The sequence below is a fragment of the Pogona vitticeps genome, chromosome 1 (assembly GCF_051106095.1).
Source record: "Pogona vitticeps strain Pit_001003342236 chromosome 1, PviZW2.1, whole genome shotgun sequence".
Taxonomy (NCBI): Eukaryota; Metazoa; Chordata; class Lepidosauria; order Squamata; family Agamidae; genus Pogona; species Pogona vitticeps.
Genome location: NC_135783.1, coordinates 57,902,709 through 57,925,144, shown reverse-complemented (window position 1 = coordinate 57,925,144; position 22,436 = coordinate 57,902,709). Strand labels below are relative to the sequence as shown.

Sequence of the window (22,436 nt, the reverse complement as noted above, 5' to 3'; positions counted from 1 at the left end):
ACCAAGGCAGTCTCTGTACCAAAACCCAGCCTGAAACCCAATTGAAATGGATCCAGAAAATCCATTTCACTCAGTAGCGCCTGGAGTTGCCCGGCCACAAACCACTCCAAAACTTTGCCCAAATAAGGGAGATTCGCCACTGGTCGGTAGTTAACCACCAGCCTTGGGTCCAGGTTAGGCTTTTTTTAGGAGTAGCCAAATTACCGCCTCTTTCAAGGTGGTAGGGACCACTCCCTCTCTCAAAGAGGCGTTCATGGCCTTCCTCCAGGTGCAACCCCCTGTCAGATCTTCCAATTAGCCAAGATGGGTAAGGGTCAAGCGGAGTGGTGGTAGAATGGACAGATCCAAGCACCCTGTCCACATCCTCAGGTCTCAACAATTGAAACTCATCCATTAATATTTGATTAAGCACGGCACACTGGACACATCCTCCAATTTTGCAGTAATGGTAGAGTCCAATCCACTGTGAATCTGATTGATTTTCCCCTCAAAATGAATGACAAACTCATCATAGCGAGCTGATGAGCAGTCTGGGACCTCCACCAGATAATTTTTAGCATAATTTTCTATTTTTCATAATGTCATGATTATTCAGACCACTTCCAGATGGCAGTACAATTAAAGTTACTTTCAGTTAGAATCATCTTTCTTAGATACACATAGGACACTGAGTCAATATGTGATCTACATCACTATTTGCAGAGATGAAACTCCAAACAGTCCTGAAAAGACAGAGTAATTCATCAAAGATATTAGTGTTATTGCTGCTGATGCTCTGTCTTTCTTATGCTACCGTTCTCTTTCCTAACATTTAAAAAAACATATTTAATACCCAAGTTTGTATATGCAGAAAAAGATAAACCAATATTACTTTAAAGGTCAACAGATACATACTGTAGTTGCATAACCTTATCATGAAGAGTCAGACACTACTAAATGACTAAACAACAAAAATATTACTATGAATCTATTAGACTTCAAGGTTAGTATTTGTTGTTAGATTAAGAGTGAAAATTAGCCAAGGTGGTTCTGTACTTTGAATTTCTAAATGCTGCTGGACTGGTTAATTCTACATTGCCCAATACATGAAACAGCCATGTATTGGCCAATGTTGCTAGCAATCCATGGAGATATTGGCCAAAATCCTGTTGCTTAGTGTAGTAAATTGCACTAGGGTAGGCCTACTGAACCCATGAGGCTTTCGTAAGCCATATCCTCCATATGTTCTGCCTAGAGTGGTCGTAATTGTCCAGATAGGCGGGGTATAAATTAAATTAAATAAATAAATAAATAAATAAATAAATAAATAAATAAATAAATAAATAAATAAATAAATAAATAAATAAATGATCCAAAATGAGTGACTTGCTTTAGCACGGTAAGCTGCTGTAAGAGGAGGCCCATTTGAATCACTGGAACTTACAGAGGAGTTGACTCACTGATTCAAAGGGCCTACTTAAGTGCAAATTGCTATGCAAAGCAACAGGATTTTTACCTCCATATTATTTTGCTTCATGGAAGTGTTTCATTGGCATTATTGCTTCCTTATGGTAGTGATCAATGTTGTTGTTGTTGTTTAGTCATTAAGTCTTGTCCGAGTCTTTGTGACCCCATGGACCAGAGCACGCCAGGCCCTCTTGTCTTCCACTGCCTCCCGGAGTTGGATCAAATTCATGTTGGTAGTTTTGATGACACTGTCCAGCCATCATGTCCTCTGTTGTCTCCTTCTCCTCTTGCGTTCATATTTTCCCAACATCAGGGTCTTTTCCAGGGAGTCTTCTCTTCTCATGAGATGGCCAAAGTATTGGAGCCTCAGCTTCAGGATCTGTCCTTCCAGTGAGCACTCAGGGTTGATTTCCTTCAAAATGGATAGGTTTATTCTCTTTGCAGTCCAGGGGACTCTCAAGAGTATCCTCCAGCAGTACAATTCAAAAGCATCAATTCTTCAGCAGTCAGCCTTCTTTATGGTCCAGCTCTCACTTCCATACATGAATACACGACCACTAATACATCTTTTAAATTAGCTCAAAAGATTTTTTTTTGTCTTTCATGTATTCCAGATACAGTGGCAAAGCTGATTCTTTGTTGACACTTAATTGCCTCCTTTCCCGAGAAACTATCACACTTGTTTTCTAGTATGTTTATAGTCCCTTAAAATAGATTTAAGTCTCTAAGTTTAGATCCTTAGACTTCAAGGGACTTGCACTGACAAGTGCCAGAGTCTGTCACTTTGGGCCTCACTGAGGACAGGATGTTGGTAACATGACTAAGATAGAAGAGGCCAAATATTTGCACTCTCCTTGTTTTGTGAAGTGGTAAATAACAGTATGTTATATTGTTGGTAACATAAGCCAGAACTAATTACATTTAATAGTTATAGGATTCCTTTAAATCATTTATTTCCTGATCTAGTTATAAATATACCTGGAAGAACAGAGAGCAGAGACTGTAGTTTGCTTTAAACCTGAAGGATGAAGCTTGGGGGTCATTTTAGTAAAGAAACAGTACTTATTTTGTAACAGGTTTACTGATTCAATACACCATCGACTTTACATAGGGCTTCAACAACTGAACTGTTCTCTAAAAGGCTATTTTCCTTTATTAACCTTTGGATTGCACTCCGAGTTCTTCTAGGATTTTTCCTCAGCCTGAAGAAATTACAGAGTCTAGCCCTGCCTGATAAAACCCCTCTAAGCTTTAACCAAACTGCCAGGTTCCTGAGCCAAGTCCCATCTGGCAAGTTAAATTATCAGACGCTCCATTCTAATCCTCTGTCTCCCATACCAGGGCTATGGCATGATATAAGTGGCTAAGAAGCTTTGAAAAGGATAGACAACTCACCTGTCTGTCACTGCTTGTATTCAAAGTGACAGTTTCCAAAGGACTTACAACAAGAAGAGTTATTTCAGGTTGAAGGTTTTCTGAATGACAGACATGCAGTTCTTGTCAAAATTCAAGTTACTGCCACTTACAGTCCACAAGGGTGACTAAGCTACTCCTTGGCCTGAAGATTCCAGCAGAATCACTGGATTGTGTTGTAAAACCAGTAATGCTAGTATAAATACAGCTTTTGGCCCATGCGAAATAGTATCTCTACCAGCCTGTCCTGCCAACAAGGAACCCATGGGCAAATCTGAAGAGTAAAACCCAGCACCCTTGGGAGGAGGGCCAGGCCTCTGGTCTGGACCTTGGCTTTCCTTTGGTTTTCCATGGGTTCATGAGAGGCTTGTGCTGGTGTGCCAGCTCTACAGAGCGAGAGTCCTTTGGGTGCGAATATGCTTGTGAAATGCATTTTTTTGTTTTGTTTTTGTAGTTTCTGATTCATTGTTCATACCCAAGAGTCTTAGGACAGAAGTCTTCTCTCTGATCTAAGTACATCCAGACATGTTGGTTACAGGAGTGTCCAGGATTTGGGGGGGGCGTGGGTCACTGGTTCTATAAAAGTATTGTTGTTGTTTAGTTGTTTAGTCGTGTCCGACTCTTCGTGACCCCATGGACCAGAGCATGCCAGGCCCTCCTGTCTTCCACTGCCTCCCGGAGTTGGGTTAAATTCATGTATAAAAGTATATTACTTAGCAAAAGTACAGTATATTGCTTAGCCTTTTAGCATATTACATACATAGACTTGTGCTTACCCAGTCAAAGCTGATCTGCCTGATTTGAGAATCCATCATCTACTGGTGTGTTCTGCTTCTGTGCCTGCCTTGTATGTTGCCTTGCTAGGTTCATGTTGCCTGGTGGTTTCTGCCATTGTCTGAAGCTGTGAGTTGCTGTGCCTTGCTTCCTGCTTGCTAGGAGATGTTGTGAACTGTCTCAAATCTGTGGATTTAGACCATCCTGTTCTGTTTTGCTTCTCATATCAATGTTTACGTCCCCAAGCTCTGAGTGGCAGCTTGCTAAGAGGGAGATTTAGAAAGACACCAAAACTAGGTTTGGGAGCTAAATGTTATTTTACATTGACTTTGCTGGTTAGGAATCTGGTGTGTATGTGCATGGCTTAGTAAGCTATCTTGAATGTCTGCAGTCTCTGAGTTGGGCAGATTGGCTTGATTTTGCTCTGACTCTTGCTAAGTAAGAATATTTCTGGCTAAGTGGATGGCTTTTTATGGAGAGCTCGTTGACTGTGCTGTGGAGTTCAAATAGTGTATTGCTGCTCAAACCTCATTTTAAAAGCTCAGTGTACATTTCCAGGGTTTTGCTTTACTTCTCCTTAATCATTTTAGAATTCAATGCATACAAAATATCAAACATTGGCATTGCCATCATGGTTCATTTGCCCTCTTGCCTCTCTGCCACTGCTGTCAGCCTCTGTGCCTATGCCGCTATTGAACCCCAGGATCATCATAACTTCTTCCTTAAGATACTTTTGCTCCCACCCTCTTTGTGCTGCTATTGCTGCATGCAAAGGCCAAGCCCCAGCTGTTTTTGGCACTTTTCAGGTTGTTATAATCACATATATGCCTTTGACATAGATAGGGCTTATACAGCAAAGATTCCAAGTGGAGGGAAACAGACTTGTTTTGCGTCCCTGTCTCTTCTAGAATATCCCACATTGCTGATCAGCTAGGCTAAGAATACAAATTAGTTGCAAGGAGATCTCTATGACTCCTTGAATAGGTGCTGTGTGACTTGGGAAAAACAGGTATGCTACTGAACTTCAGAAATGAAATCCTTTAGTGGACATGCTTGTTATATTACCTTGTAATAGCCACTGCATGGTCATCCTTAGGTGGTCACTCCATCTAAAAATGTAGTGGAATATCCACATTGTTTTCTACTGTATATTTTCCAGGCGGAGACAGCAGCTAATCGGATTTGTAAGGTACTTGCTGTGAACCAAGAAAATGAAAAGTTGATGGAAGAGTATGAAAGGCTAGCAAGTGAGGTAAGAAAGCCTGACTGAACAATGCAGTAACTGTGCAGATAATAAAGTTTGACTGCTTTCGGGAAGCAACTTAAGAGGAATAATAAAATGACATTTGTGCAAAGCTATTATTTAGTGTTGAGGCTCTTTTTATTCAGATATAATCATTAGGCAGAAGAAGGGAAATCTCCATTGCATTCACCATCATCTGTGTTATAACTGAAAAGAGACTTGTTGCGGTTTTATCTAGAACTGTAAAGCGTATGTATGCTTACATTCAATGCAGATTTCTTACATTTGTGGCTGTGTACCCTAGGAATGCTTATCTTATTGCAACTCCCATATTAATTTGCTAAGAAATAATGGATGAGCAAGTGGTAAAAGCAAGGATGGCCGTGCTTTCTTCCTAAACAAGTGATGGGATCCCTACGCAATGGTTAACCACAACTGCAAAATCCTCACCAAAATCATGTCTCCTGGAAGTGACTGCTGGAAGCTTAGAATACCTCAACAAAGCAGCCTTTGGTCTTTTCTGCCTCAGGATGTCTTCCTCCCTGATGAGGCAGACTCCTGTATGCATTTGCTACCAATTCTTTGACTGAGGTTAGACCACCAGGAGACAATGTAGCCCTCTCAGGTTGTTACCTTCCTTCCATGCTGTGATGGAATATTCCTTTGCTGACAGTTGGTTCAACTGCAGATAAACCAGAGTGTGTGTCTCGATTATCATGTAACCACACTAGTGAACAGTGAACACTTTTTGAGCCCAAATTTCAGAAGCTATGGAAGTACAGTGTATTGTTTATTTCAGTTCACAGCCACCAAAGCTTTTTAAATTCACAGAAATGGCCAAGAGTCAGGTTAGTCTTGCTGTCAAAAGAAGGGGTGGGAACTAATTTTTTGCCAGTACCCATTTCCACCCATTTCCATATTTGGGTCACCTTTTAAGGTGGAAAAGGGAATAAACAAAAATTGCTCTCCTTTCCTTTGGCAGAAAGAGAAAGGATCCATTGATCTTTCTGTTCTGGATCCATCCCTTTGTGTAATGTCAAAATTCCCAAATCCGTCAAAACTATAAAAGTATTTTATATGTTAGGAATTTTCTTCTTGGGCTGCTTTCTATCTTCTTAGTTATCTTAGCTGGTTATTAATTTGTTTGGCAATGTATGTTTTCAAAACAGCTTTTAGAGTGGATTCGTCGCACAACTCCTTGGCTGGAAAACCGCACACCAGAAAAAACAATGGCAGCAATGCAGAAGAAGTTAGAAGACTTCAGAGATTATCGCAGGAAGCACAAGCCTCCCAAGGTCCAAGAAAAATGCCAGCTGGAGATCAATTTCAATACACTGCAGACAAAATTGAGGATCAGCAACAGGCCAGCTTTCATGCCATCAGAAGGGAAGATGGTTTCGGTAAGCAGAGAGGAACCTTTAAATCCCTCTTCTCATATGTTAAAATGTTCTGTTGAGTTTGGGAATCTGCAAAACCATTCATTTGTAATTACAGCTAGTATTCTGAGTATTAAGTTGCATAAAGGACAATTTGTGGATGTGAACAAGACATGGTAGGGTCATAAGAGTTCCTTTATCCATGGTATAGTAAATTGCACAAGTTGCCTTACTTATCTATTTGTATTATTGACGCTCAGACTGGGCTGTTGTTCACTCATGCCACTTTGTTCTTTGGAGAAATTGTCTGCCTTTCAAAATGTTAAAAAGGTTTATGGCACCAGTGGGATTGATTGATACACCCATGCCTATGCTCTACCATCCTTCACAAGAAAATCACAAACATTTTAATGAATGTTAGTAGGAAATGGCTAATGATTTAATTTAACCATTAGTGAACTCCATATCTGTCTCAATAGGAAGTCATTAACCGCTAACTTAAGGTGTGACCAGACTAAAGAATAGGTCATATTTTGGATTGTTTGTGTTATGGTCTGATGTGAACTGTATTCCAGCAATCACATGATGTGCAGGAAATTGTGAACCAGCCCAACCCTGCTACTCTTTTTTTAGGACAGACAGGAGCAATTCATGAGGGGAGAAAAGGTTGCTTTAAGGCATTTGTTCTCAACCTCGGGAAACCTGGAAGTTCTTGGACTGCAATTCCCAGAAGCTTTCACCACCAGCAGTGCTGGCCAGGGTTTCTGGGAGCTGCAGTCCAAGAACACCTGGGTTACCCAAGGTTGAGAACCACTGCAGGGATATGGCTTCCAGCGATGCAACCCTTTTCAGCACAATCAAATGCAATCCTTTCTAGCTGTCTGAATGCACCCTAACTGTTAATATTTTTTCTGTCAAGATTCCCATCTCTGTGCTATAGTTTGCCTGAAAAGTTTAATTTTTACAAATGTGAAGAGTAAGGCACCTTACTAAGAAGTGACCTCTTAGCTTGCCAGCGTGTTGGTACCGCTTTTTCATTTTAGCATCCTGATGGTTATTAGGAAAGGCAATGGTAGGTTAATGTATTATTGAACTTGCAGCTGAAAATCAACGATCACGATTTCAGTCAGATTCCCCCAAACAATATTCTACAGAACCCTCCTTGTATTCCACCACATAGATTTCATAAATGTGTGTTCAGTTAAGGAAAAGAGGGTTAAGGACTGAGTCACAGAAAACATACCAAAAAAACCTGGTGTCACTCAGCTCTGAAAGTTCTCTCCTCATACAGTATTTGATACTTTCAGCATATCCTCCATTTGGCTATGACAGTTTTGCATTGCATAAATGATTTCAAGTAACATAATAAATGGATTTGGCATTGCTCCAGCTTGCTGAATTTTCTAAACAATCTGTGGTGAACTGATAAACATTTCAAACATCCTCTGTCTCTTTAGTGTTTCATTATATCCAAATTCCAATTTACTGTATCCTCTTTTTTCTTGTTCTTTTTGCTCATGTGTTATTATTTATTACTTTTGCACCAATGTGCTATCTCCCAGAGTAAAGATAGCCAAAACTACAACAACAAAACACACACACCACAAAAAGAAAGAAAAAGAAAAGAAAAGGTAAACAAATGTTGATACTGAGAGAGACAGTAAAGAGAAGGGAGTGACCAGCCCTATGCGCAGAATATCTTTGAGATGCATCTTTAAAAGTATTAAAGCATTTTGTTGGAATTCTTTCCTTCTGTCTTCATAGGATATTGCCAGTGCTTGGCAAAGACTTGAGCAGGCAGAGAAAGGCTATGAGGAGTGGCTGCTGAATGAAATACGACGGCTTGAGCGAGTTGAACATCTGGCTGCCAAATTTAGGCAAAAAGCTTCTTCACATGAAACATGGGCGTACGGTGAGCTAGGCGGGCAATGAGGTTCATTTATCTCAAAGCCCATCTGATAATTATAGGGACCCATGATTTTGAATTAACATGCACTTTTAAGTGATGGGAAGTGGTAGAGAAAAGAGCGTATGTAAAGGATGAGCAACGTTTTGGGGGGAGAAAAGAGAAGACAGATGTCTGAATAAACACATTAATGGACATGATTGGCTTAGTTGGTATGGTAAGTCTTTCAGTTTTGGCCCCTTCACTCACGGAGTTACTCCAAATATACATAGTTTTGGCCATACAATAGGTAAGGATAAAGCAATGTTGATGGATTCATGGTTCCATCTTTTAAAAGAGCAATGACATCCTCTTGGTTTTGATCTGAAGATAATTTTAAGGGTGTTCACAGCCAACCTGCCCCTGCATATTCTTTTCTCTTGATTCATTGCATAATTAGAAGCCCAAACGTTTCAAAAGGATTATCTCTGCTTGAACAATGGCAAATTAGGTGATCACACAGAACTATGCCCATGGAGTGCCCTACTCTCCTAGCCTGCAACAGGGTGCTTGCTTGTCAGAAGAAGGGGAGGGAGGTGAATGATACTCAGTTTTGATAGAAGTAATTACTGTTTTAAGTTCGGAACACCAAAGTAGGAATTGAAGATGTTGCCTCGTTAATGCTATGAACTTTCCACTGTGTACATGTCCGGTTTGTGCAAACTGCACCCTTTCTTAAATGAGCACTTAAGACACATTAGCTTTGCAAAAGGTCAGCTACTGGTAGAAATGAAAACAGTTAGAGCTCCTGCATTTTCAGACTTTCTTTGGAGTCTGCCTGTGGGGACTTCTGTGAGAGGAGTGCCTGCACTTCGAATTTATTACTGCACTACTGTTGCGAAGCCTTCAAGGTACAGGAATGTTTGTGGTGTTGTAATCACCATCTAAAGCTTTGCTTTGATGCTGTAAAACACCATGCTATATCTTTTGAGATGCTTAGAATAATTAATGTTCTTTTAAAATGTATTTTTCACCAGCAGTACAAATAAATAATCTGTCATTGAATAGTTCACCGATAGCATGTAATCTGTAAATATGACAAAATGAATGCTCTTTTTCAGGGGTGGATAGCTGTGGTCTTCCAGATACCAGTCCTTATCAAAATAGCCAATGGTGAGGGATTATGTGAGTGTGGCATAAAAATATATATTCAGGGCCACAATTACCCATACTCAATCTGGTAAATTTCTTCCTGAAGGCGGTAGAGTAACACCATGTTGATATGTTGCTTAGGCATGATTTCCAACTTGAGTAGGGTCATTGAATGAATATCATTTACACATATTTTGATCTATTTTTCAGCCACCAGTTTAATAGCTCTATCCTAGCTGGGATTAGCAACTGGATTTTGGATTATATATGTAAACATATTCCTGTATTGTTGGTGTTTGGATATGACAAGCAATTTCTCTGTGTACATGAGCCTTTCCTTCACCATTAGTCTTCCTAACAGCAAGCCCAAATGGATTGGGTTTTTCGCTCTGCAGGCAAAGAGCAGATTCTGCAGCAGAAGGATTATGAGGCGGTCTCTCTGACAGAGATCCGAGCTTTGTTGAGGAAACATGAAGCTTTCGAGAGTGATTTGGCTGCTCACCAGGACAGAGTGGAACAGATCGCTGCCATTGCCCAGGAGCTGAAGTATGTTCCATTTTGAGTCTCGCAGCTGCTGACATTTACCCGATAAACTCTTTCCAATAAATTCGATAGTGTCATAGGTACAATGTAAGAATTCCACAGATAGCTTTGTAAGTGTTATTATCTTGGCCTGCTCATTGAAAACCTTCCTTATTTCCTCCTAAACTAAAAATAGAAGTGCCTCAGCACAGCAAAGACTTCAGTACGAAATTCATAATGAAGCTTGGTTTTGATGTCTTCTTGTCAATTCTGGCTTCCCACATGTTTATCCAGAAGGATGCTAGAAAGGAAAACAACCTTGCAGAAGTTTGTTCTTTCTTTAAAGTCTGTCTATACACATGTGGCATTGTTTCAAAGAATATATATTTTAAATCATTGCCAGCTTAGCAGTATTTATACCTGACCCAAAAATCCACTCCCAAATGGCTCCCAAATGGGCCACACTTTCCAGGGTTGTCAAACTTTACACATGTTTTAAAAGGCAGTCGTGATGCAGGATGGAGAAGTATAGTAAAGTCAGCAAAAGGCACAATTGCTACAAAAAAGTACAGTTGCTAGACAGAAGGCATGACTCAGGTACATAAGTGTTAAAGCTATTTGGATGAGATAATTAATTGTAATAATATAACTAATAATTAATGATCTGCTTGTTCAAAGTGTTGGTGCAATGACTGGAGCGTGAGCAGTTTAACTTCTACAGAGTTTGAGCAAGGATGTGTCCAAGACCTCCTTACACAAGCATCAGTCAGGCATGTTTAATGTGAGGTTTCCACTTAACTCAAAGGCAACAGCTATACAAGAGGGAGAGCCCATGTTACTGTTCCTCGGGGCTTTATGTTCTGCTGGTTTAAAACAGGATCACAGCCAATATAATTTATTACACTTAGTAGATATGTTCTTTCTGTGCATATTCATTTTTTTTTCTCATATTGAAACCATCTCTTGTTACAAGCCTCTGTTTTCCTTTCCTTCTAAGCTGTCCACTTGCTTGACAATATACCCATTTAAGTCAGACTAGTTTCAGAGGGAAACATTTTGGTCTACATTTAATTCTGAGATCAATGAGATGCTGGGCACTTCTGAAGGAGGCTTTAATCATATCCCCACTCCACATTATTCACATAATGTTACTGGGTTATGTGTCCAGACACTACAGTTTTCTCTTTAGAGATGGAAAATGTGAATCTTCCTCTCTGGAGGTGGCTCTGAGAAAAATGGATGGGCTAAGATACTTTGGACATAAAGTGGATTAGTTTTGCTTCTAACTTCCCTGGTTATTAGATCAGGTCTTCTGAGAATTACTGTTCCTTTCTCATCTCTGAGTTGCTGTGGTTTCATATTTTCTATTTGTCATCTCTTGGCTGTGCAAGTTTGCTATTTTTGGAGAACAATTGATGTGGGTGACCTTGAACTCCACTGGTTACAATTCAGTGTCAGCTCTGCCATTTTCTCTTTCAGCAGCTGAGTCTGAAAGCGTAAAGGTTAAAGTTATTGGCCAAGGGTGTCCGGATAAGGGCTGTGTCTGTGAGCAAGATAGCTTCAGCTCAGTTACCAAGGCTGATATTGCCCCAGAAATAGGAGTTAGTGAATGATCACAAACTTCAGAAGCAAAACCATTCACAATAGGAAAGGGAAAAACAAAATTATTCCCATTTATAGCATAAAAATTAACTCCTTTAAATACTACTGCCCCATTAGCTCATGTTCCTGTGATTAGTCAACCCTTAGAATTGAATGATTACAAATAAGGGGTTATTTTTAATTAACTTAAGGCTCATGTTGGTGTAGCTGGGGTAGGCCCTATTTAAATATAGTCTCCGTTGTCTGGAATTTCAAATGTTCTTCTCATGTTAGGTTAAATCCTTAACTCAAATTGGTATGGACACACATCATTACAAGGTCTGTGATAAGTACTGGTATACAAAGAGTACTCTTATGGCAGCCAAGAGCTAAATGTAGCCTATGATGAGACAGTCATAAACGTCAGCTTGTTAAGGACAAAGCCCACGTATTGGACTTGACTAGAACTGTAGAGCCAGTTCTGCAGAAAACCAGTTTGTTTGGAGTTTTCTGTCAGTGTTAATAAATAGTAGAATCCAAGGAACTGCTATACTAGTTTCATGAAAAAGAAAAGACCTGAGACTTTGAAGAAGAGGCCCATTTAGAAAGCAAGGAAAACAGTGGCTCTTTCGACAGGGGTTTATATATTTGAAGTCTGTTTATGTAACAAGGTGTATCTGTTAATACAGTTTCCAAAAGCAGCTCTTTTCAAAGAAACAAACAAACATGGCCAGAAACCATATTTCCAGCCTGCATGACACTCCAGGGGCACACTAGCCCTTTCGTGTGAAACAAGAGGTGACTGGAAGATTACTTCTGGTTTTAAGAAAAACACTTCTTGTTTTTAAAAAATAAGGTTTTCTGGTGAGAGAGAGAAATTGAGAGAGATGGGAGATCCTCACATTGTTTCAGTGGAGGACTGTACCCCAGATTATCCATTTTTGAAAAATGTTTGGAAACACAAAATGAGGAGATCTTTTGCAGTCACTGCCCTGCAATGGCCTCAGAGAACTGCATGCCTCCCATGAGACATGTGATTCCCATTCTGTGTTAGTGGGAGAAGGCATGTATAATGCTAGTGTATCCATGTAATAATCTTAGAACCAGAGAGCTGGAAGGGACCCTATGGATCATCATGTCCAGCCGCTGTCAAGACGGCACAGTGGGGAATTGAACTCTCAACTTCTGGCTCTGTAGCCAGATGCCTAAGCCACTGTACTATCCAGCTTTGTGCCTTTAATACAGGGGTGGGCAATGTGTGGCCTGCAAGTATCTTTGCAACCCCCTGGCCACATATATATCCAGGCACTTCTAGTTTTAACATTTTTAGGCATTTCCACCTTTTCCAAAACTTGATAAAGCTGATGGTGGATGCTAGGGACATATATTTGGCCCTCATCTACTCCTGTTTTAAAAGGTACAGTGGGGTCTTGACTTGAGAACTTAATCCGTATTGGAAGGCGGTTCTCAAGTCAAAAAGTTCTCAAGTCAAATCTGCATTTCCCATAGAAATGCATTGAAAACCATTTGATCCGTATCTGCTCTTTTCCGTCCATAGAAACTAATGGGAAGCTGCTATTCCGCCTTCGACCACTAGAGGGGGATATTTTGTTTCTTTTTTCCTTAGGTCAAGAAAGGTTCAGGGAAGGCAGGGAAAATACCGTCCAGGCAGGACAGTACCAGGGAGTCTGAAGACTGTCTCCCAATCCACTCTCTAAACGCTGGGAGGAGTGAGGAAGCAGACAGGCACCCTTTTCACTGGCCAACAGTTAACCGAAAGTTCACATTTTGCACTTTCCCTGCCTCCCATGTGGGTTTTTTCAGTTCTTAACTCAAATCTAAGTACTTAAGTCAAGTCAATATTTTCCTATGAGAGCGGTTCTTAAGTCAAAATGTTCTTAACTCGAGCCGTTCTTAAGTCAAGACCCCACTGTACTACCTAAAAGAAATTTAGTTGCAGGAACCTTAGTTGACAATAGGATGAAAAAGTCCATGAGGCTGATATTGATAGGGCAGAAATCTTGCTTTTAAAACCCCACATAGCAGTTGCCAGTCTCATAAAACTGAGGGGAGAGGATCAGAATTTCACAGGTCCAAAATTATGTTTCTGACGTTATGCTTTTATGCAATACAAGAGCTTGGCACTACTCTTAAGCATGCATCGTGTCCTTCCAAAGTTGCAGGAGAAAAGTCTCCCAGGATGTAAGATCAGTTGTTAACTCAAAATGATCTTTCAAAGGTTGAAAAAGTAATTCTAATCAACATTACATTAAGTAGAAGACCAAAGGACTCATTATTCTAGGTTAGTGTTTCCCAACCTTGAGTCCCCAGATATTCTTGGACTAAAATGCCCAGAAGCCTTCGCCATTAGTTGTGCTGTCCAGGATTTCTGGACGTTTTAGTCCAAAAACATCTAGAGACCCCCAGGATGGCTACCACTGTTCCAAGCTAATGAGCCTAGAGGAAAAATCTTGTGTCTTTGTAACCTTAAAATGATCTGCTGGTTGGTTACACTGTCCCTTTTCTATTAGTGAACTGGACTACCATGATGCTGCAAGTGTCAATGATCGGTGTCAGAAGATATGTGATCAGTGGGACAGGCTGGGGACACTCACTCAGAAACGGCGAGAAGCACTGGAGGTAAAAATGATGTCAAAATGCAGTACAGTTTTTCAGCAGCCAATATACTGCTGAGGGATTTGAACAATTAATGATAAATGATTAATGCTTGGTGAATACTTTACGCAGTGGTCTGGTTCCTCCCATTACACCGCTCTGTGTGTGCATGTGTTTTAAAAAGTCTTGTTTGGAAAAGATCTGTCAATGCATTACTGCCAAATATAATGACAAAGCTCCAATTTAAGCTGGGACCGAGGCAGTGCTTCTAGCGCCACCCTTAGGAAAGATGATACATGACAAGAATATTTCTTCCCCACACCTGATAGGTGAGGTTTTTTTTTAAAAAATTCCTAAATGTATTTCCTTTCCACAATATTTTCTGGATCATTAAGTCACTAATGATATGTTGCAATTATAGTTATGAAAGTCATCTTTCACTTTGTTTTAAAAACATCCAGAGTTGAATCTATGGACAGGGCAATTCTATCTATATCATGGGGAAAAAATTAAATGGCAGAAAAACTGTGTTTTCCAGCATCTCTGGAAACACCTCAGTTATTTACCAGAGACTATGCTAGTGAACATTCTGAAATACCTGCACGTGAAAGGAGCTAATGAACGTTTGAGGATGATGCGTGCAAGGCACTGTTTTGAAGCAGAATGCAGGAATGGGATGAAATAAGAACCACGCGGCACACCACCCATGTAACTCCCTGAGGAGAGATGCCTGCACAGAGTAGACACAGCCTTGTTTGGAACAAGGATTCAGGATTCTGATTGGGGAGGGAACACAGTTTTTACTCCTGTTGCTTAGCACAGTAAGTTGCACTGGAGTAGGCCTGCTGAATCAGTGGGGATTCGGTGAATCAACTCCCTTGGAAGTTCCATTGATTCAAATGGACTTTCTCTAGTTTCAACTTACTTTACCATGGTAGGCTCATGTGAATCAGTGGAACTTATGGAGAATTTGACTCACCAAATTCCCCACTGATTCAGCAGACACACTCTAGTGGGACTTACTATGCTAAGCAACAGGAGGACTTCAGTCAACAACAACGGTAGTGCTCATTGATGCAGCACACAGGGCATAAGGCGTGAGTGCTTGGTTCCATCATGGCCATCTTCTGCATGCCTGGCTCCACACACATGCACACATCATGTCATAGGTGAAAGAAAGGGAGCTCTTGGAACATGAATGCAAACTCCCTGAATCATCGGTGCCAAGAAAATCTGTAGTAAAATGAATAACCAACAGAAGAGCATACACATTCCAAAAAAAGACATTTGTCAGATAGTTTGGTATATGGGGTGGGAGGAAGTATATTAGATGGTTATAGCAGTTTCCAGAGTCTGTCCCTGATAATGTAAGTCAAATTAAGAGTAAGCTTGTGGAAGGAAATTTCACTTATTCTGTTTCTATGGGTCTGCTTAATAGAGAACAGAGAAGCTGTTGGAAACAATTGATCAACTTCACCTGGAGTTTTCTAAGAGAGCTGCTCCGTTCAACAACTGGATGGAAGGTGCAATGGAAGACTTGCAAGACATGTTTATTGTTCATAGCATAGAAGAAATTCAGGTAAAAAAATCCAAATGATTTTCTACTATGAACCTAAAGAAGAGAAAATGTTCCCTTTAACTGAAGTCTCTTTCCATAATGCATCAAGTACCATCTTATTAATATTCTGGAAACATTTAAAGGGGAAAATCTTTTATTCATATTTCTTCCTAAATTGGTAAAGATGAGGCCCATTCCTTCTGACATGTGCATCTTCAGGGCTTGAGTTCAAGTAGAGAGTGTGCATTTAGGCTAGGAAGACATTAAATCAAGTTCTGTTCATTTCATTATTTTTATGTTATCCATAGAGAAGGAAGCATAGCTAGGCAGTGAGACCATTCCCAAATGTGTAAATGCAACCCTAGTGGAATGAGAATAACCTGAAATTAGGAAGCTGATGAAATTTGCTCATAATTTTTGGTGATTAGCAGAAAAACAAAAGCCCCAAAAGGACTTCTCCAAGTTGAGGGAATGGACAGTAAATAATGGGGTACAGTCTAAGCAAGTGTACACTGAGGTACACTGAAATAATAGTGGAGTTGGGGAAAATCCTGCCTTTTCATATATACAGACAGGAACTGAGTCAGCAGTGACTGACCAAAGTCAGTGTCAATCCAGTGTCAATGTTAGTGCTCAGTGTCAGTGTCAACCCAAGGTGTGGCTGCTGTAAAGAAAGACCAGTTCCATGTTGGGCTTAATTAGGAAAAGAATACACACAAACTGCTTATTTGTGCTGCCATTATACAAATTTATGATACTCCTGGAACACTGAATATATTTTTGATCACTCTGGCAAAATTAAGGGAGAAAAAAGGGGGGGAGGCATAATATTATAGTACTTTAAAGAGTTAATAGTTTTATTTCAGTGTGAGCTCTGGTGGGTCAAAATGTATTCCTTCAAACACCACGAATGCAAATACTGTACTATGTTTTCTTGTACCTTTTCTCTGGCCAGCTTTATGACCAGAGGAAGATAGATAATAGACTAATGTATTTATACTCTTAATGCCCAAAGAAGCGAGTTTTGATCCCCAAAAGCTCTCACTGATGTGAATCTGTTAAGCCAGGAATGAAAAAAGGACAGCTTTTCGTTCAGGTTGCATGCAACTCTCAGGGTACCTTCTCCATCTTCAGCCCCCTGAACGTCCTCCATATCCCTCCAATGGCAGGGGACTTTGATAGGCCCTCCAATTTTTTTGACTGGGCATTTTCTGTTTTCAGGAAGTAGTGCTAGAGAGTGCAATCAGCCATTTCTGCTATTTTAAGAAGTCTTTCCCCTCAACACTTGGGGATTTCATGGAGCAAGAGGAAGAGCTGGAGTGTGAGCCTCCAAGGTCTCATGAGGACAGAGATGGCCCGTGGAAATGGCTAACCCCTGAATTAGATGCTCACTCTGAATTTGGCCCCCTCACTGCTGATTTTTAAACATCTGCATACGGAATGACAACATGATGCTTCTACGTTGATGAACACACATTTACCACCTACATGATCTGCATGTATTTGAATAAATATTGATGTAGGGAGGGGCAAAAGCTACTTAGCACAGTACAGCTATTGAGAGAGTTACATTTCCTCCCACCTTTTCTTTCTCTGTTTCTGGTTTCAGAGTTTAATCACTGCCCATGAGCAGTTTAAAGCTACTCTACCTGAGGCGGATGGTGAAAGGCAAGCCATCCTATCAATCCATAATGAAGTAGAGAAAGTGATTCAGAGCTACAGCCTCAGAATAAGCTCCACCAATCCTTACAGCACAATCACTATAGACGACATCCGCACCAAATGGGAAAAGGTACTATAAATAGAAATATGTTTGATGGGTGATGATAACTTAGAAGAACATTCCAGTTTTCTAGGTAATTAAAATTATTTATCTGTATCTTTACTTCCTTACTCTGAAAACTTCAGTTCAGCATGAGTAGAATAATACTGTATCTCATCATGAATATGTTATATTTTGCTATTGATTCAGCCTGCTTTAAAAAAGTATAATGGGATGTAGCTATTCAGCTTTTTAGTTCTTTGACAAAAGTCTAGGTAAGTGTATGGAGCTGGACTTGCATGTGGGTAGGAAAGCAGGAAGGCATGCAGCTTGCTGCCCACTATTACTGTTTATGAAGAATCTTTCAAGAAAAGGTTTTTGAAATGACAGAGTACAGGGAGAGCAGACACTGATCTTCTATTCAAAACTTTTTTAAAAATCTAAGTGTATAATACACTCAGAGTGGGAGGCACCAAGAAAATTAAAGAACAACAACAACAAAAAATGAAATTGCTAAATAGTGGTGGCTATGGGAACGGTTGTATATCATTAAAAACTTCATAGATACAACCCAGTATGTGCTTGCAGCTGCAATTTGCATGATAAGTACAGGAGAAATTTCCTAGACATGATGAAAGAACAACACTTTTTCTGAGAACAAATCATATCTAGCATGAGCAGGTATGACTATGTGCTTATATTATCTGGGATGATATATCTTTGGTACTGAAAGAAAAACTTGAAGGAAGACTTATTTACTTGGCTAATGTGTAACAAATGGTTTGTAATTCATCATATTAAAACTGAACATGTTGTATGGCTTTTGATTAAAGGCTGCTGTGCTGCAGGCACACCTCAACTGCAGCTTTAGCTGAGAAAACAATCTTGGTGGTGACAGGTATTCCATGGGAGAGCAGAGGATGACCCTTAACAATGAAGCAAGGTGTAACTCTCACTCTGGGTAACAGATTCCAGAATGGCACCAGTTTTGTTCTGCTCTGTATGGCAATTAACATGCGTGGGAGAAGGATTTTATTTTGAAAGATGTAGAAGCACATTGTTTTTGTCTCTTGCTTTATATTTTTGTTTTGTTTTTGTCTGATAATAATAGTAGACAGACAACGTGAACTCAAATTGACTACTGAGTGCAATATGCACTGATAAGTTAGGAAAAGTTAGCTAATGCATATTTGCATGAAAAGAAGCACTGCTGAAGAGAGTGAAGCCTACATATGCACACTGGTGCAGTTCAGTAATTTTACACTCTGGCCCTCATAATCTTAACACAGATTCCCTTCTTTATATGATGCTCATTTTCTTCAAAATGTATTAAATCAACTCTGCCTTTTTCTGAAAGCTCTTCTCATTTTATTGATGGTGGTCTTCAACATCTACCTCAAAAGCATGCTCTGAAGGCCCTACTGAATATGCCATGCATTGTTTTGCAAGTTAGAAATTGAACAGGGAGCATAAATGTAGTAGGAACTAATCCCTGCAATTAGTCTTCAGAAATTAAAGTCTCTTTTCCTAGAAACGGATATTTCAGTTCAATCAGCCCCTTCTTTTCTTTCCTACTACCCTAAATCTCTCATTAAATTCACCCTACGAATACTTAGCTTGCACGTCACACTGCTTTTAAGAAAAGGTAATCCGACTTGGGCAACAAACTAAATTTTGCTTACTGGCAGGTAAAACAACTTGTGCCTGTACGGGATCAATCACTGCAGGAGGAGCTGGCCCGTCAACATGCAAATGAACGCCTTCGCCGCCAGTTTGCTGCTCAAGCCAATGTCATTGGCCCCTGGATCCAGAACAAGATGGAGGTAAATATGAATAAGATACGGAGTATTTATATTGAGAAGCTCTGTCATTGCAGGGTGGGGAAGGAAGCTAGGAGTTGAAATTATAGGTGGCTTGTGATCACAGCAGAAGGATGCTCCTTAGATTTAGGGGCGAGTTGTTTGGTCCACATGCCTCCACCAGTAAAAATCAGACAAACAAAACAGATCGAGATTAGTGTCAGGACTGACAAAGTGGATCATATGGTTGTGAAGGATTAGATAAGGGGAGACTTGTGGAATTTTCTATTACAAGATGTAGTGATGGCCACCGGCTTGGGATGTTTTAAGAAAATACTAGAGGAATTATTGGGTAAAGGCTATCAGTAGTTGTGTATTATCTCCACTACCCAAGACAAAATGCCTCTCAATACCAGCTGTAAGGGTGAGGGTGCTATTGTGCTTAGGTCCTGCCTTGAACTTCCTTTATGCATCATGTTGACTTATGTTGAAAAAAGCTCTGGATTAGCTCGGCCTTTAGTCTGATCCTGCATGCTTCCTGTTCTGGATAGTGCATGCACAACTTAGAATATTCCAGATATAAGGTTTTGCAAGTGGTAGATACATTGAATTAGCGCACTCAGCAGTCACAGGTGCACATGAACTGGGTCAGTCACAGTTATGTTAACTGCTACTAGTACAACGACTAGGATAGGTGGGCATTATTACATGCCAGCGTCTTCAGGGAGGCATACTTTTTCAAATTGAATTGTTGTGTTCTCTTGGTATTTCATGTGCTTTTAGTATTGATTTTATTTTCCATTTTTAATATGATACTTGTTTAATTCTTTTTAAATATTTGTATACTTACTATTTTTAGCTTTTACCTATTGTCCTTTTAATTATTTAAGCTGCCTTGGGTCCTTTTAAGGAGAAATGTGAGGTAAAACTATTTTAAATAAACAAATACCTTCTACACATTCTTCTGATTTGTCAGTAACTGAAATTCTGTATGTGTAAGTTCTGTGGCATAAGGTTTGTGATGTCATCAGCCAGGGCATGTTTTTGAAAATTAAACATTTCTGCCTCTTGTTACAAGGTCCCAGGGGACTCTGAGTAACTCCTTTCATCGTCGAGAACCTCTAGGACCAATGGATGGGAGGGAGTAGCCTTTAATTATGTAAAAATTGCCATTACTGGGGTGCCTTTACTGGTGGTAGCAATTTTCGGTAATTAAAGACATCCTTCTCTGTCCCTTGGCTCCCCAGGTTCCCAGTGATAAAAGGGGTAAGTCAGGATCCGTATATATTAAAAAATGTATGTATTAAAAAATTGCCCTGGCTGATGATATTATGAGCCTCACACCACAGAACTTTAACATACAGGATTTCAGCTAGTATGTTTGTGACTGTGATAACTTGAAACAGAAAGTAATATCTGAAATGCCCTAGAGCAGTGGCCCCCAACCTTTTTGGGACCATGGACCGGTTGGGGGTTGCGGGCTCTGTGCACGGGGGGGACACCCCCACAATCACAGGTGAGCGTGTCACACTCACGGGTGGATGTGTCATGCTCTTGCACATACACATGACTGTGACACACCCAACCATGAGCGTGACACACCCCTCCATGAGCATGCGTGCAGGGGGGTGGAGATCCGTCTCCGCAGCCCAGTTCCAGGAAGCCCACAGACCGGCACCAGATTGCAGACTGGGGGTTGGATACCCCTGCCTTAGAGAACTTTTAGAAGCAGTACTCTCACTCATCTCTCTTTTTGTGCACATACACACACTGAAATTTAATTGCTTCTTCTTCTATTAATGTGTGTTTAATATGAAAAAATATTTTGCAAGCTAACAAAAGTGCTTTCTTGCCGTCTCTTTGGCAGGAAATTGCTCGAACCTCCATTGATATAACAGGACCATTAGAGGACCAGATGAATCAATTAAAACAGCATGAGCACAATATAATCAATTACAAACCCAATATCGACAAGTTGGAAGGAGATCATCAGCTGATACAAGAAGCCCTGGTGTTTGATAATAAGCATACCAACTATACAATGGAGGTAACTATGGAATTTTTTTCTGTATTCTGTAGTGACAGCAGGTTTCCAGTATGCAGTCTCACTGTGACTGAGATTTTCAAGGTGGCAGTAGAACATAAGTTAATACATAGACCTTTTTCCTTTGTATTAATAAGCAAAAGTGTTTTCATAGTGACTCCAGAATGATAACATGAAGGTTACAGTATAAGGCCTGAAATCCTTTTACTTCCTTACGTTAGTGCAAGTCCAACAGCATAAATTTCAGCTGTGAATTGCTGCTAGTTAGGACGTTGGCAGTCACATTCCTTGCTACACTGGTCATGTTACTTTTTCTTTCTTTCTTTCTTTCTTTCTTTCTTTCTTTCTTTCTTTCTTTCTTTCTTTCTTTCTTTCTTTCTTTCTTTCTTTCTTTCTTTCTTTCTTTTATAATAATTTTTGCATTGTGGTGGCTTACAATCTTCATAAAAGAAGAAAAACAAACAAAATCAAATTTAACTTGTAGAATCAAGTAGATCTACCTCCTCCTTGCTTTTGTATTGCTTCCGATTCACATTCTTTTTCTACCCGTCTGCATCACCTTCCAGAGGAAGGGTAAAAGTGTCCAAGAGTTACTGATCCTTTCTTTTATTTGCCAGAGGGACTGGTACTGGCAGTGACAGAACTGAGGAGGAGAAGCAAGCCCCAAAAACTATTGAAAGTGGTCCTTCATTGGGAGGGACATGGCTTTAGTAGACATCTAACAGTGCTGCCACCGATGGTAGCCTTGCTTCTAGCTGAACACAGTTCTGATATGAGACCTCCGCTGAAGGGAAAAATGTACATCTGGGACAAGGAGGTTCTACCTCCCTCAGTCAGGCATCTATATTAAAAATAGACACCCTCCCCTCATTTCTATAGGAGTGAAAAACCACCTGGTACATTCCTGAGTTGGAGTGAGAACTGAGCCAGGCATATGTAGGCTCAAAGTTCACATACATACTCACTCTGTTCAGCCAGCTCTAAAGGTGGTGCGACTCTGAAATGTTTTCTGCAGTGAAGTCCATTAATGCTTTTTATTTGGCTATAAAATATTTGCCCTATTACAAGCAGCTTAATATGAGTAAGTTATGTTATACCCTGACAGCTTTTGATCTTAACTCTGTTTGCACAGGGAGAGCCACACTGAAGTACATAACCCCTCCACTGCTGAATCACTGACATTTTAAAAAATGAGCCATGAATCCATTCTTATGTTTCATGATAGCAACACAGCCTAACAAATCATTTGATTATTTGATTTATGC

At 40.1% G+C, this 22,436-nt stretch overlaps 1 protein-coding gene across 2 annotated transcripts in view; it reads left to right on the top strand.

Annotated features, from left to right (window-relative positions):
- Nucleotides 1–22,436, top strand: part of ACTN2 (actinin alpha 2) — an 82,588-nt gene that overhangs the window by 45,760 nt on the left and 14,392 nt on the right. For both annotated transcript variants that reach the window (XM_020787244.3, XM_078383126.1), the window contains 9 exons: nt 4,793–4,885; nt 6,046–6,276; nt 8,017–8,164; nt 9,685–9,835; nt 13,924–14,032; nt 15,447–15,587; nt 17,176–17,358; nt 19,017–19,151; nt 20,995–21,174. In XM_020787244.3, coding sequence (XP_020642903.1) covers nt 4,793–4,885; nt 6,046–6,276; nt 8,017–8,164; nt 9,685–9,835; nt 13,924–14,032; nt 15,447–15,587; nt 17,176–17,358; nt 19,017–19,151; nt 20,995–21,174 — 1,371 coding nt within the window. The remainder of the gene's footprint in view (nt 1–4,792; nt 4,886–6,045; nt 6,277–8,016; nt 8,165–9,684; nt 9,836–13,923; nt 14,033–15,446; nt 15,588–17,175; nt 17,359–19,016; nt 19,152–20,994; nt 21,175–22,436) is intronic.